The sequence below is a fragment of the Halichoeres trimaculatus genome, unplaced genomic scaffold (genome assembly GCF_033239565.1).
Source record: "Halichoeres trimaculatus isolate MK-OKI-2021-1 unplaced genomic scaffold, fHalTri1.1 fHalTri1_scaffold_22, whole genome shotgun sequence".
NCBI classification, from domain to species: Eukaryota; Metazoa; Chordata; class Actinopteri; order Labriformes; family Labridae; genus Halichoeres; species Halichoeres trimaculatus.
In genome coordinates, this window is record NW_027437200.1 from 10557252 (window position 1) to 10570197 (window position 12946).

The 12946-nt window shown below is 44.1% G+C and overlaps 1 protein-coding gene across 6 annotated transcripts in view; it reads left to right on the forward strand.

Annotated features, from left to right (window-relative positions):
• The window catches only part of ehbp1l1a (EH domain binding protein 1-like 1a), a 37618-nt gene that overhangs the window by 11791 nt on the left and 12881 nt on the right, over positions 1–12946 (forward strand). For 2 of the 6 annotated variants that reach the window (XM_074699160.1, XM_074699161.1), the window contains 6 exons: positions 1602–1775; positions 2106–2294; positions 2385–2552; positions 4707–4931; positions 5021–5080; positions 5162–5267. In XM_074699160.1, the coding sequence (XP_074555261.1) occupies positions 1602–1775; positions 2106–2294; positions 2385–2552; positions 4707–4931; positions 5021–5080; positions 5162–5267 (922 nt within the window). Of the gene's footprint in view, positions 1–1157; positions 1377–1601; positions 1776–2105; positions 2295–2384; positions 2553–4706; positions 4932–5020; positions 5081–5161; positions 5268–12946 lie in introns of all 6 variants that reach the window. The other 4 variants (XM_074699162.1, XM_074699163.1, XM_074699158.1 and 1 more) reach the window with 3 other exon arrangements.

Below are 12946 nucleotides of genomic sequence, written 5' to 3' on the forward strand. Positions count from 1 at the left end.
GTTGGCTGTTGCATGAATTATGTCATCCTTCAAAAAATAAGAAAAGAAGGGAGCCGCACTTTCAACTCACGCTGAACCATAGACTATATAGAGAGTGGACAGCGTGGCTCCGTCATTTACCATTGTACGGTTTTGAGGCCAAAATTCTCCCATCACAGACGCCACCATTGGTAGCAGTTTGTAGCCAGAGTCAGCGCAGTAGAGACTGTGAGGGATTCGGGGAGAATCTGGGTGGAGCTGGGTGACAAAAATAATAATTTTTTTTTTCTTTTGAGAGTCTAATCACTTCTTGGCTCTACCTCCCAACATAGTCCCCGAAAAAAAATACATGTGAACGTCAGCTGTCAGTCATCATTAACGTGACGTAAAGCCTCGTGTTTAACCTTTTATAACTAATGAAAACAAAACTTTTCCGATAAAAGAGGACTTGAATACAAGACAACCAAATGATTTCTTCAAATCATCACAACAACAAGAGAAACATTTCTATGAGGTGTTTTAGTTTTTTAAAGTTTGACCACAGCCCATCTGGAATGACTGGAAAGCCAGATTTTTTGACCTATACTGCAGCCAGCCACCAGGGGGAGCAGTTTATGGGGCGACCTCACTTCCAGCTGAGCAAGATGACGTCCATTTTTTTTACAGTCAATGCTCTGAACTCAATCCTGTGTTTACCGTGGTCCATTTGCACAGCCTACAGCGTGCACTTCCTGTCTTTTAAATCGATTGTGTCGATGTGTCTGTTCTCGTCTTAGCTTTGACTTTACCTGTAAATTCACCTTCAGTAACGTGACAGTAGCTAAAATATTCTGACTGTGAAAATAATCAAAACGTTTAACTTAGCTGATCACATGAATTCAAGCTGTCGGACTTCAGGCTGCGTTTTTAGTACTGATGATTAAAACAAGTAAACTCAACCTGTGATCTCTGCTGCTCAGAAGTTCTATGAGTTTCTAAACTCATAAAGACGTCCACAGTAAAAAGGATGTCATCATTTCTATCAATTTCACAGTGAGACATGACTCCAACACTACTCAACTCTCCTTATACAATCTGCAAACTCATCTCCAGTTTCTTCCTCACTCTTCATTTATCACCTCCACTTGACTCCACTGTCTCTCCTTCTCTGTTTTCTTCTCCATCCATTCTGTCATCAGTAACCTCAGAGATGGACTGGAAAACATCCTCTGGTTTTCCCTCCTCCATCTCAGTCCCATCTCGTCCTCCTCTGCCTGAACCTCCCGCTCACTCCGTCCCTCCATCTTTCCTCTCAACCCAGCAGACTCGTCCGTCTCTCTACGCCTACTCGCAGCCCGCCTTCACTCGGGCTCATCCGCCTGCTCTGCCCAAAATCTTCCAGCCGGGTGCTGGATCAGGTATCAGCAGGAGCTCTGGTCTCAGGGTGCAGAGATGTTCATTTCAGGAACACAGAAACCTGTTGGACCAGCTCCATTTCTGTCTTTAAAATCCTGCTTTTGGTTTCTACTTTTTAATGAACGGTTCATAAATGGTCTTTTAATAAACTATGGTCCCATTTTCCTCCTGCTCACCTTCTCTCTCCTGTTTTCTCCACATCACGTTATCCTGTGTCCTCTCTGTAGCTCCTCGGAGGCCTCACAGCTTCCACTGTGACTCCTCTCCAGCTGAAGCTTTGGAGGCCACAGCTTTCTCCTCCTTCACTTCTTCCTCTAAAGCCTTCTCCACCTCCTCTCTGTCCTCTGCTCCTTCTGATCCATCTCTCCATCCATCCTCTGTGTTTGAGTCCTCACAGACAGGTAGGACCAGCTCACAGGCTCGCGTTAGACAAAGAGACACTACCAGGTGTGTCTGTCTGATTTCAGAAACCAAAAAGATTTTTGCACTCAAAATAAACTACATTCACTAGAAAGGCCCAGAAATTAATCATTTTTCTACATTTTATAGGCCAAAGAGTGAAGTATCTATTGATAGTTCTGGACAAAGGGTTACGTAAAAGCAGTGACCAAAATTTCCTGGATTAGTTTATTGGAATTATTCTTTTTTTTTTTGCTGCTCAGAAAACCTCGTCTAAATGTTTGCCAGTTTGTTTCTTCTTGTTTTTATTATTCTTTCCTCTCCTTCTTCAGCCTGGAGTCCACACAGCGTTCCCTCCTCTTCCTCTGTCTCCACCTCCTCCTCAGCTCCTCTCAGCTCCTTCCCTCTCTTACCCCCGCCTCCTCCTGCTCTCAGACAACCTAAATCTCGTCCCCTCTCTGTGGGGGAGTCAGGCTCAGCCCTCACCCGTCCCACCAGCCTACCGTCTGCTCCTGAGACAGGTACGAGGGCGTGAGGAGGAGTTTCATCCTGCTTCATACTCCTCTTCCTGCTCCCTCACTGTGTCTCCTTCTCCTCCTCCTCTTCCTCAGCCTCCTGGCAGAGTGAATGGAGGCCTCCTAAGTCTCAGGCCCCGTTAGCCCAGCCCGCCCTCTCTCCAAAGTTTCTGCACCTGTCTGCCAGCGATCCCGTTCAGCCTGCGGTGCTGCAGAAAAAGCAGAGATTAGAGACGTCGTGTGAAGCTCCTCCTCCTTTCACCTGTAACTTCAACCTGACGTCCTCTCCTCTTATTTAACCACCTCCTCCTTCCTGCACTCCTCACATCTAACCCCCTGCTTCTCCTCCTGCACTAACATCTGATTTTTCAACATGCATCTTGGGTTATCCTCACTGACTCAGCTTTCAGCATGTATTTGAAGTGAACAGAGCTTTTCTTGAAACTAAACTAAAAACTTTAAGCCAATTAAGAAGTAAAAATTGTTTACAGGGATAAAGACAATTTTCTCTCCTATCCTGTGAGTAAAAACTGTCTGTGTGGTGGGAGGCAGAGCTTTTGGGCTTCAACAGAAAAAGCTTGGTCAAACCTGAGCTTCAATTTTTGGGAACCAGAAATAAGAGGGCTGTTTTTATTGTGAAGACACCAGACAAAATTTTGCCTCCTGAAACACCAGATTATCAGTCCCTGTACGCTCAGCTGAGATTCTTCTTTGCATTTTGCCATCAGAAAGCTAGATTTGCAATATGTCCTTATGTAACACAGACTTCCTCTTAGGATTATAATTAGTAATACTAAGCTGTTAGTTTCCCCATTTGTTTTGAAATATTATAGATCTGATAAAATTTCCGATCATGTGATTAGATCAGGACATCTATATTTAAAATATTCCTATTAGACTTAAAGGTCCCATATTCTGCTCCTTTTCTGCAGTTTAATATAGATCATTGGTGTCTTCATAAAATTGGTAGAAACATGTTTTGGTCCAAAAAGCCAATAAATCAAGCACAGCAGCATTGTTTCCAGGCTCTCATAGCCCCTCTGTTCAGAACGCTCTGATTTAGTGGGCGTGGCCTTCATATGTAAATGAGCCATTGCTGATACCGCCCTGCTCTTCCACGTCACTGAGAGCGGCGCCACAAGCTCCAAGTGCACAATGTTTAGAAAACAGTGAAGCTTGTTTACCGTAACATTACAGGCTAAAACAACTGGCTAACCACAGCTAAAGTTAGCATCCTGAAGCTAACACGGAGACAGGGGAGACACTGAGGAAAAGCTCTTACATCTGCTCCACAGCACACAGCATTTACAATACTCACATTTCCAGGGTCCCAGGTTTGTTGGTGGATGGTTGGTAATGCGTCTGGATTCAGGACCAGTCTATTCACTAGCCCTCTGTTGTACTGTCCAAAGTTGGAAAAGCAGTCGGCCGTGAAGTGACTAGCACAGACATGCACAGTTTTACTGAGTGTAGCTGGCACATTTCCTTGATAAATGAAGTCTAGACTCTCAGTCTTGTCTTCTTCCAAGATGGGAAGCTTGTGCATGGAACTATGTGGCTGTTTACAGCCAAAAACAGAGCAGTGGTGGCTCTTCAACTTTGGCATTCTCCTCCCCGCTGCTGGAGAGAAATCTCTCCAGCAGCGGGGAGAGGAGTGGGCGGGGAGGAGGTTTGGGGGTATCTGCTCTGGTGGACCAATCATGTCAGACTTGCTGCTGATTGGTCAAAAAAGGGAATCGCTGACGTCGGCGAATCCCCAAAATCCAAACAGCTCGTTTTAGGTCAGGATTTAACATTTACAAGCACTACTAAGTACAGGTTTTGTCATTAAATATCACATTTTGTGGGCTGGGAGGAAAACCAAAGACACACAAATTTCACTAAAAGACTTAATAAAGTGATTTTTGTATAATATGGGACCTTTAATGTGAGCCACATTCACTTGAAAGTCCAGAAAAGCGTCTTATTCCAAGGAAAGGGGTAAAAAAACATTACTCGTTTCAATTCAAGAAACCTGACATTCAAATTCTGACCCTCATTGGGATATATTTACTCTTTACAAGCAATTTAGGCATCCTTTGTTTCCTTTAAGATCTTGAAATCAGCATTTTTCTGGACTTGTCAGGTGATTGTAGCTCAGGTTGAGTCTAATTTAAACAGTTTAAACAAAGAACAGGACACAAATACTTGACTAGATTTCAGTTTTTGCAGCGTTCATCAGTCTTCCTCAAACATCTGCTGCTTCTTTCTGATCTGTTCACACGTATCGTGCCTCCTGCTCTCCCTCTGCTCTTCCAGTTTAATACCCATCGAGCTAAATGCTGCACACATTAACACCCAACATCTGTTCGACTTTGTTTAGGATTTTTATATTCCACTTTCCCCTCTCTCTCTCTTATTTCATCTCCTCTCCGACAGCCTCCCTCCCTCTGTCTGTCGCTCAGCCTGCAGAGCAGAAATTAGAAGGACGCTCTCAGTTTGTTCCCTCTTGGAGACCTCAGGTCCCCCCTACAGTCCAGACCTCCTCTCTTCCTCCTCTTAGTTCTTCCTCTGCTCCCTGTGGGCCTTCAGCTCCTCCTCTTCCTCCCTCTCAGCCTCATATTCCCCAACCTGCCACAGCCTTCCCCTGTGACACAGACTCAGGTACAGGATCCAGCCGGAGCAATAATCAGAGAGGATAAAAACCATGATATAACTCAGTTAATCTGTTATTTTCTCTGTTTTTGTTTTAGAGTTCAAGAGACAGCTGAGCACGCTGAGTGAAGAGGACAACCAGAGTACGACGCCAACATGTGAGCATGAATAAAACACTCAGGGCAGCAGAGGATGTGTCCTCACACAGAGCTGACTTTATGTTTCTTACTGTCATCCAGACCCTGATGCCAGACCACCTGCAGGCTGGAGGACAGAGCCGTTTAAGGCCTCGGAGCAGAAAAAAGAGACACACTTTGGATTCGAGGTTGTAAGAGCATCAGTAGGGTGAGTTGACGGAGAAGTCTGTCTGTGTGTTTGATGGTTTTGAGACTGTTGTGGCACAGCTGTAAAGGAATAATCCATGCTAACACTTTCATGAGCTGGCTGTTGATTTGTGATGCAGTGCACTCAGTGACTCATGAAGAAGAAAAGAGTTTAGGGTGGTGCTGATGTGTATAGGTGGTATGTAGGTTTGCATGTCTGAGATGGTTTCAGATGTGAAAAAACCCTCACATGTAAAGTGATATCTTGCGTGTGTACATGTTGTGTTGGTGCAGAAACGTGTCACCACTTTGCTTGTTGGGCTGTTAATGAAATATAAGATTTTATGACCTGAAAGTTGTGTTTTTATTTACCTTTGGATCAACTTGTCCAAGTTGTTCTGTTGTGCCCGATCTGATCTGACTGTGTGGTTTAGATTATTACAACTAAAGGCTGCTGCTGGTTCTCACTGCTGTTGTTTATCATGTAATGCTTGTTTGGGTGATGCTCTGGAGCTCTCCGTCTCCATTTGTCTAGATCAGTCTTCTTGTTGCTTATTGGCTTGTGTGCTGTAAAGTTTTGGTTGAATACATTAATGAATGCAGCCATGATATGGGCTGCTTTAGGACCTGTGTCCACCAAAACATCATCATCATCGACATTTTCCACCCTAGTATCAGTCAAGGGTGCAGAGAGGCTTCTGTTGCATCTGTTTGCTAAAACACAGAATACCTGCAGATGTGAAAATGTAACTGATGGCTCAAAGAACTTGTTCTCTTTTCTTGTTCTGAGTGAAGAGGAGGCTAAAGCAAATACAGGAACAGCCAGGCTGTTGATGTTTAGCACTTGTATCTCAGAAGGAGGCTTATGGTAAATTACATAGGTTCTGTCTCCGGGGCAAAGATGCCATCAATTTGCCCAGAGCAGATCAAATGGGACAGGAAGTCGTGCATGGAAACAGTGTTAAAACAACCCCCCGACTCAGGATCACGTTAAGTTTTAGTACAACAACAAAGTGACAGGATGAGTGGAGCCAGGCCAGGAGTCAACAGGTTTGTAGTTTTTAAATTTAAGGCCCACACTTTGTACGGATGGAAAGCTTTGGTGGACACACAGCCTAACTGCACCAGAGACTCACCTTGGGTCGTAACTGCTCTTCATTTGTTTGTCCCTCAGACCTGAGAGCATGGCCTCACTTTTGCCCCAAAACCCCAGAGCCCCTTTAGCCCCCCAATATGTTGAGATTCCAAAAGCACCAAAGGATCAAACAGAACCAGAGCTGTCGAGGACATTCCCAAACGTCCAGCAGAGCACTTCTCCACCGAACCAGAACCCTGAACTTCAAGCTCACGTGTCTGCCACAGCCGAGGAGCTCAAACCGAGGAGTCATCTTTCCCAGATGTCCATTCAGCTTGGGAATCCATTTACCAAACAAGAACCTGTTCAGCACACTCCAGTTTCCCCCATCAAACTCCAACCTGCATCACTCCAGGAACCTGTGTTACACTCTCCTAAAATATCTGCAGTCTCGGAAACAAAACTGATAACACGGAGGGGAGAGGTCCAAAACAAAGAGGCTGTGACTCTGGATGAAGGGTGAGTTCAGTGAGGTCAAAACCCTAAACTTGTAGTCTTAGTGCAGCCAAGTCCTCACCGGGAATTACCCTTTTAGAGAGACTCAGTCTTTCTGGAGTCTCCTTTTTCCGCCCAATAATGTTTCTATCATCAGTTTTTGTTTTCTTGACTATGTACACAGCGTCCCAACTTTTTTAGGTTTGGGGTTGTATTAGGAAAGTTAATCATGATGATTCAAGTGGCTCAAGTACTTTTAACAACCTTTTGTTCTAACATTAGTCTTTGGTCTACACCTTCAGAAATGAGAGCCTGGGTACCTCAGAGTTGTCTCCTCCCAGAGATGTGGTGATCGACACATCAGAAGCTCAAAGTAGTCAACTCTGCATTTCAGAAGATTTTCAACCACAAGAAATTTGCTCCACTGCTCCAATACTCGATGTCATTCACAGTACACCTGCCTCTGACGTAGCACCTCTACAGCTGGACTCTCAATCCAGGTTTCCCTCAGCAGAGCCGATCGTATCCAATAAGTTATCAAAAGAAAGTGAAGAGTCTGAAATAGAAGATGCAGCAGAAATCTTTGTACAGCAAAACTCTGATGCAGAACAATGTTTGCAGAAAGAGGGAGCTACAGATGTGAGTCAGCCTACTGATAAGAGCCAGTTTCCTGAACCTGACGAGAGACGGAGCTCTGCAGCCAAGAAAGAAGAGAAGTGTGTGTTTGTATCTAAGATGGAAGTCGGTCAGTTGTCTCCAAGAGGTCGATCTACTCCTCATGTCCCCTCCTCTGTGAAGCCAGAAGTTTCAACTGAAAAGAGAGTCCGAGCTCCGAGTATGAGCAAGTTTCTGCCAAGTCTCCCTCAGTACTCACAGATTCTTGGTGTTCCATGTTTGGATCAGTCCCAGCTGTTAGCCTGGCCCTCTAAATGGAGTCTATCGTTTCTAAAGTTACCCAGCAGCAGATGTCCTTTACTCCTAAGTTCAGGTTATCTCACCTGTCTTCGTGACAGCAGTGCAGGAGTTGCAAAAATGGCAGACTTAACCCCATCCTGCCCCAGGTCTGCCAGTATTCCTGGGTTCCCATCTGCTTTAAAACGAGAGCTGAGCATGGCTAACCTTTTACCCACATGTCCCAGAGTCTGTACCATCCCTGGATTAGCGTCTTCTGAATCAGTGACCGGACATGACGTGAGAGCTTGGGGTGGATGCTCTCTGTGGGAGAAACCACTGCAGAGGAAAGAGTTTGTTTTGGGCACATCTTGTGTTTTGGATCAGGTGGTTAGTGATCCTGATATGATCAAAGCAATGGTGGCTATGTTGCCGACATGTTCAAGGAGAGTCAGGGTGCAAGGGTTTCCGTCTGTGCCACTTCAGGAAGCTCCGAGCATAGTGAGTCTTTTCCCGACATGCCCCAATCAGACAAGGATTGTAGGAATGCCTGTCAAACAAAGAGTCAAAGCAAAGAATAAAAGCTGGCATCTTAGGAGGGAGTCAATCATTGATAGAGAAGCTGAGAGGTTGCATAAAGATGAAATACGTGTAAAACATATGAAAGATATGACACCACCTCATCTCTGGAGGGCACCAACTTCCTCTGAAGGAGATGTGTTGAGTTCAGTAGACCTGGTGCCCTCATGTCCTGTAAAAACCTGCCTTTGGGGGGTCCCCACAAAACCCAAGAAGCTGTTACCAAGTGCCGTGAGCCTCCTGCCAATGTGTCCTCAACAGACCAGAACACCTGGTATGCCATCTCGTGATCAAAACAAGGAGGTGCACAAAGATTGGTGCACCTTGCAGAGATTCATCAGCAAGAACGCAGCAAAGAAAATACAAGCCAACATTGCCCCGTGGCTCATGAATGACACAGAAATCCTTCTTGGCAACGTCAGTATGTTGAGAAGCTGCCCACTCAAAACTGAAGTTTTTGGGATACCCTCTGCTCCACGCCCAGAGCCCAGTGTAGTCAACATAGTCCCCTCCTGCCCTACACATAGCACAGTTCCTGGTTTACCTTCAAAGACTGCACAAAAAGTTTGCATTGAATGGTTTGTTTCTGAAAGTCTGCATAGTCCATTTGTGAAAAAGAGCGTGCAGGCTCTTGATGTAATGCCATCTTTTGACAAGAGCTCTGCAGAGAAGATGAATGCATCATCACTGTCATGTCCTGATAGAGCTCGTGTATCAGGGTTCCCCTCATTGTTGACCGGGTCCAACCTCACAGACCTGTCAAAGATGCATGAGTTGCCAAGTTGCACCAAAGATTCAAGACTTCTTGGAAGTCCATTTAGACACAAAAGCATACTGCCCCACTGCCCTCACACAGCATGTTTAAGAGGCTCTCCATCAGTACCATGTGTAATAAATCTGCTGCCTACTTGTCCAGGGCGTTCCAGCGTTTGTGGCATCCCCTCCGTGTTACTTAAAGAGTCTGATGAAGCAGAGTGGATCAAGGATGATTTGAAAGTAGGGAAAAGGTGGATCAGAAAGTCAGGAAAAGTGCCAGTGATACAGGACAGGATGCAAATGTATTTAAAAGAAAAGGCCGTGGTTAGAATCATGATATCAATGCTGCCACCGTGTCCCAAACAGTCCTCTGTTCCTGGAATCCCGTCAAAGATACAGAAACCAGTGAAGGTTTTATTGAAAGAAGCACCTAGTATGCTGAAATCATTGACCACTTTCCCCAAACACAGTAAAATTGCAGGTCTACCTGCAAAGAAAAGGGAAGGAAAAAATCACAGATGGGATTGGGATACAAGTGCAGTTTGGGAAAAGCCATTCTCCCCGAGGTATAGAGTTATTATTCGAGAGTTTTCCGTCCAGGAAATGTCTCATAGAGAGAGAGAAATCATGTTGAATATGTGTCCATCATGTCCAAGACGAGCCCTGAACCCTGGGTTTCCCTCAGCTGCACGACCCCAAGATGTTGATGCCCTGAAAAACAGAAGTCCAGACATGACTAGGTTAATACCGTGTTGCCCACGACGGTCATGTGTTATTGGTTTTCCTTCAAGAGAGTCTGTTCATCCTGATTCTGAAGAGGGGAGCTGGTCAGAGATGGCAAAGCGTGTTTCTCCTCAGAAGGATTTCATAAAGGCAGTTGTCTTCACATCTGTTGCACCGACCAACGTAGAAGGGATGGATGAAATGATAAACATCGTACCATCGTGTCCAAACAGAGCGTTTGTCCACGGGGCTCCATCTTTACACCAATCTGGAGAGGTCTGGCCAGACAAGTCGCATCTTTCTCTGACGTCTGAAGCAAAAAGAGTTGAGAAGGAAAGAGAGAATCTGGTTGATCCACAGTTGTCTTTGACGGCCTTTAGTACTGATGCTATTGGAGAGGAATCAGTCCTGAGTCAAGGAGATGTCAAAGAAAGCTGTCTCACTGAGGCCTTTGCCAGTGATCTACTGTCATTAAATCCTGAAAACCAGCTGGACCAGACATCTTCAAGAGTTGGTCGGACTGAAATGATCATAGATGAAGCAGCCAGCTTAGATTTACAGAAAGAAATCTCTGATGTACCTCTGGTGGTCCCTAAAGATGAACAAGTCTTGTGGAAACCAGATAAGGCTGAGGCAACGACTGTAGATAAAGGGTGAGTGAGCAGTAGAGTCTGAGTTTTAGATCTCTCTGCTGTGTCAGGTGGATGGTTTTCAAACGTTTGCTTTTCAACTCTGTTTTTTTAGAAACATGCCGTGCAGATTGTGGCACTCCGCCCCTGACATGCCACTGATCCTAAGTGTTAGGAAGAGGTGGGTTGTCTTGGTTTGCACATGGATGCATTTCTGAATTAATGCATTCGCTCTGTCTCAGCAGCACTGACTGACTAATTAATTGCACCATTTGCTTTTGTCATGTATGTCGTAATTGACGTTGCTTCAAGACACTTATGGTTGGCTGAACTTATACAGGATATTGCCTTGTGTGCCTGGTTGCTGCTTCTGTCCTTAGGGTAATTCTTCAAAGTCATAGATGAAAAATGGGACCGGGCTGCCGTCACTGTGACTGATTATGGTACCAAACCCACAATGAGTCATGGGATATCTTTAGTTCTTTAGTCAGAAACTCCGACAGTGGGTGAATGTGACTTATTGTAACACCTGGCTTCTGTGTTTGTCAGTCTGAGCTGCAGGTTGTGGCAAATGTTGCATTGTTTTATTATTTTTGTCTTGTCTTGACAAGCTGGTATAGTTTCTTGTTCGAGATGTTCGAGAGTAAAACAACAAGAGAGTAAAACCTTACATCAGATGGAATTCAAAGTTTTGACTTTGAATCCCATTTTCTCTTCCATTTGTTTTTTTAAGAATACCTTGTTTCGGCCTCTGTCTGAAAAACTTTGATTTAACTGCTGTCTCTTTGAGACTCTGACTGGCCAGCCCTCTGGAGGCCTGTCAGGGTCAGAACTATGGGCAGACTTTGGTGTGTGAGGTCTGTCACCTCTTCTAACGTGTCATGAATGACCTCGTTAGTTCAGCAGGTCCGGTGCTGTTTTCAGAACAGGGCGTTTTGACCAGTTTTACAGACAGATTTTGAGATTTCTACGACATATGAATATTAGGCTTTACACCCATCATATCGGCTGTATCGGATCGGCCGATATTTGCCATTTTTTGTAATGATCAGGATCGGTCGTCATGTCATAAATCACCGATCAATCAATGACGTCATGGTCGTGTTTAATCTGTCTCATTTACTCCAAACTAGTTTCACAGCATCGACATGTTAATTTGTTTGTATCCGAGAGCAATGACTCATGATTAAAAAAAACTGTTAATTTTGTTGATATATATGAATGTTTTGAGGCAGCTTCGTTCTATTTGCACTAGAGTTACAGTCTGTGACGGTTAATTTAATTGATATGCTGCAGTATGTTTGAGGCAGCATTACTGTCCTTAATTTGCAGTATTTACTTATTACAGGAAAGTAATTAATTACAATAAAGTAATTTAATTACTATAAGTTGGGCTAATTATTTTTGTCTTGGGTTATATTTCTGATTGTCCAGACTGAACTTAACTGAACTTGTCAGTCCTTTAATGCCCTCCAGAGGTCGTTGATGTTTAACCCATGTATCTCAGTCAGATTGGGGCATGGCAAGACTGATACTCAGGAAACAGCACATAAGTATATATGTACATAAACAAGTAGTTTAAATATTGCTCCTCACGTGATCAGATTGGTGATCATTTATTGGTTTATTTAAACTCACTGATCAGTGATCGGTGATCGGCCCAAAAATTGTGATTGTGTAAAGCCTAATGAATATGAAGAGGTTTGAAAAGCAGCACACATTTGCAGCATTGATACTTAATCATTATTAAAACATGGGTAGGCAGAATACACAGACTATATTGTGCACTGACATTCAGGGAGTAACTTATTCTTTGAGAAATCAAATAAAGGTGGATGGAAATTGTCATGCAAAAGCTCAAGAGTCAGCTTCAAAAATACTACAGCATATTGTTTATTTGCAGTGTTGCACTTATTAACATTGGAGGATACTGACTGAAGCACATCTGCTGTGAAAATTCTTGAAATTGCATGAGGTGAACGTGTTGTGAAGCTCTTATTTATCATCTAAATGACTGACGGAGATACATCACCATCATGCTTTGTACCTCACCACAATACTAATTGGATTGCAGTGGTGGAAACATATGCATCCCAATAAGTAGTTATTGAGTATAACTTTGTATTTACCTCCTTTGTAGAGATGAAAACATGGTTTCACTTCAGCCATCAAGTCCAGTTGTTCCTGAGGCAGCAGAACTCCCGTCTTATACTGAACAGCACTTAGAGAAATATCTCACTGACAGGACTATACAGTGGGAGGAGCTACCAAAGGCCACGCCAGTAAAATGTCCAACAGACCAGACCATTCAGTGGGAGGAGCTTCCCAAAGCAACAAGAGAGGGAAACTCTTCCAAGGAGGAGATGACCGTGCTACATGGTACTCCCATCTTCACGGGTTTGCTCTCTGAAGCGTCAGAAAACGACAATGAAGCAAAGATGGAGATTGAAGCTGGGGTGACAGATCTAGGTTTAAGATCTTCAAGTACAAAAACCAATGAAGTCTCAACTTTAGTGGATGATGAGTCTACCTGGAGAAAGCTGTTAGAGGAAA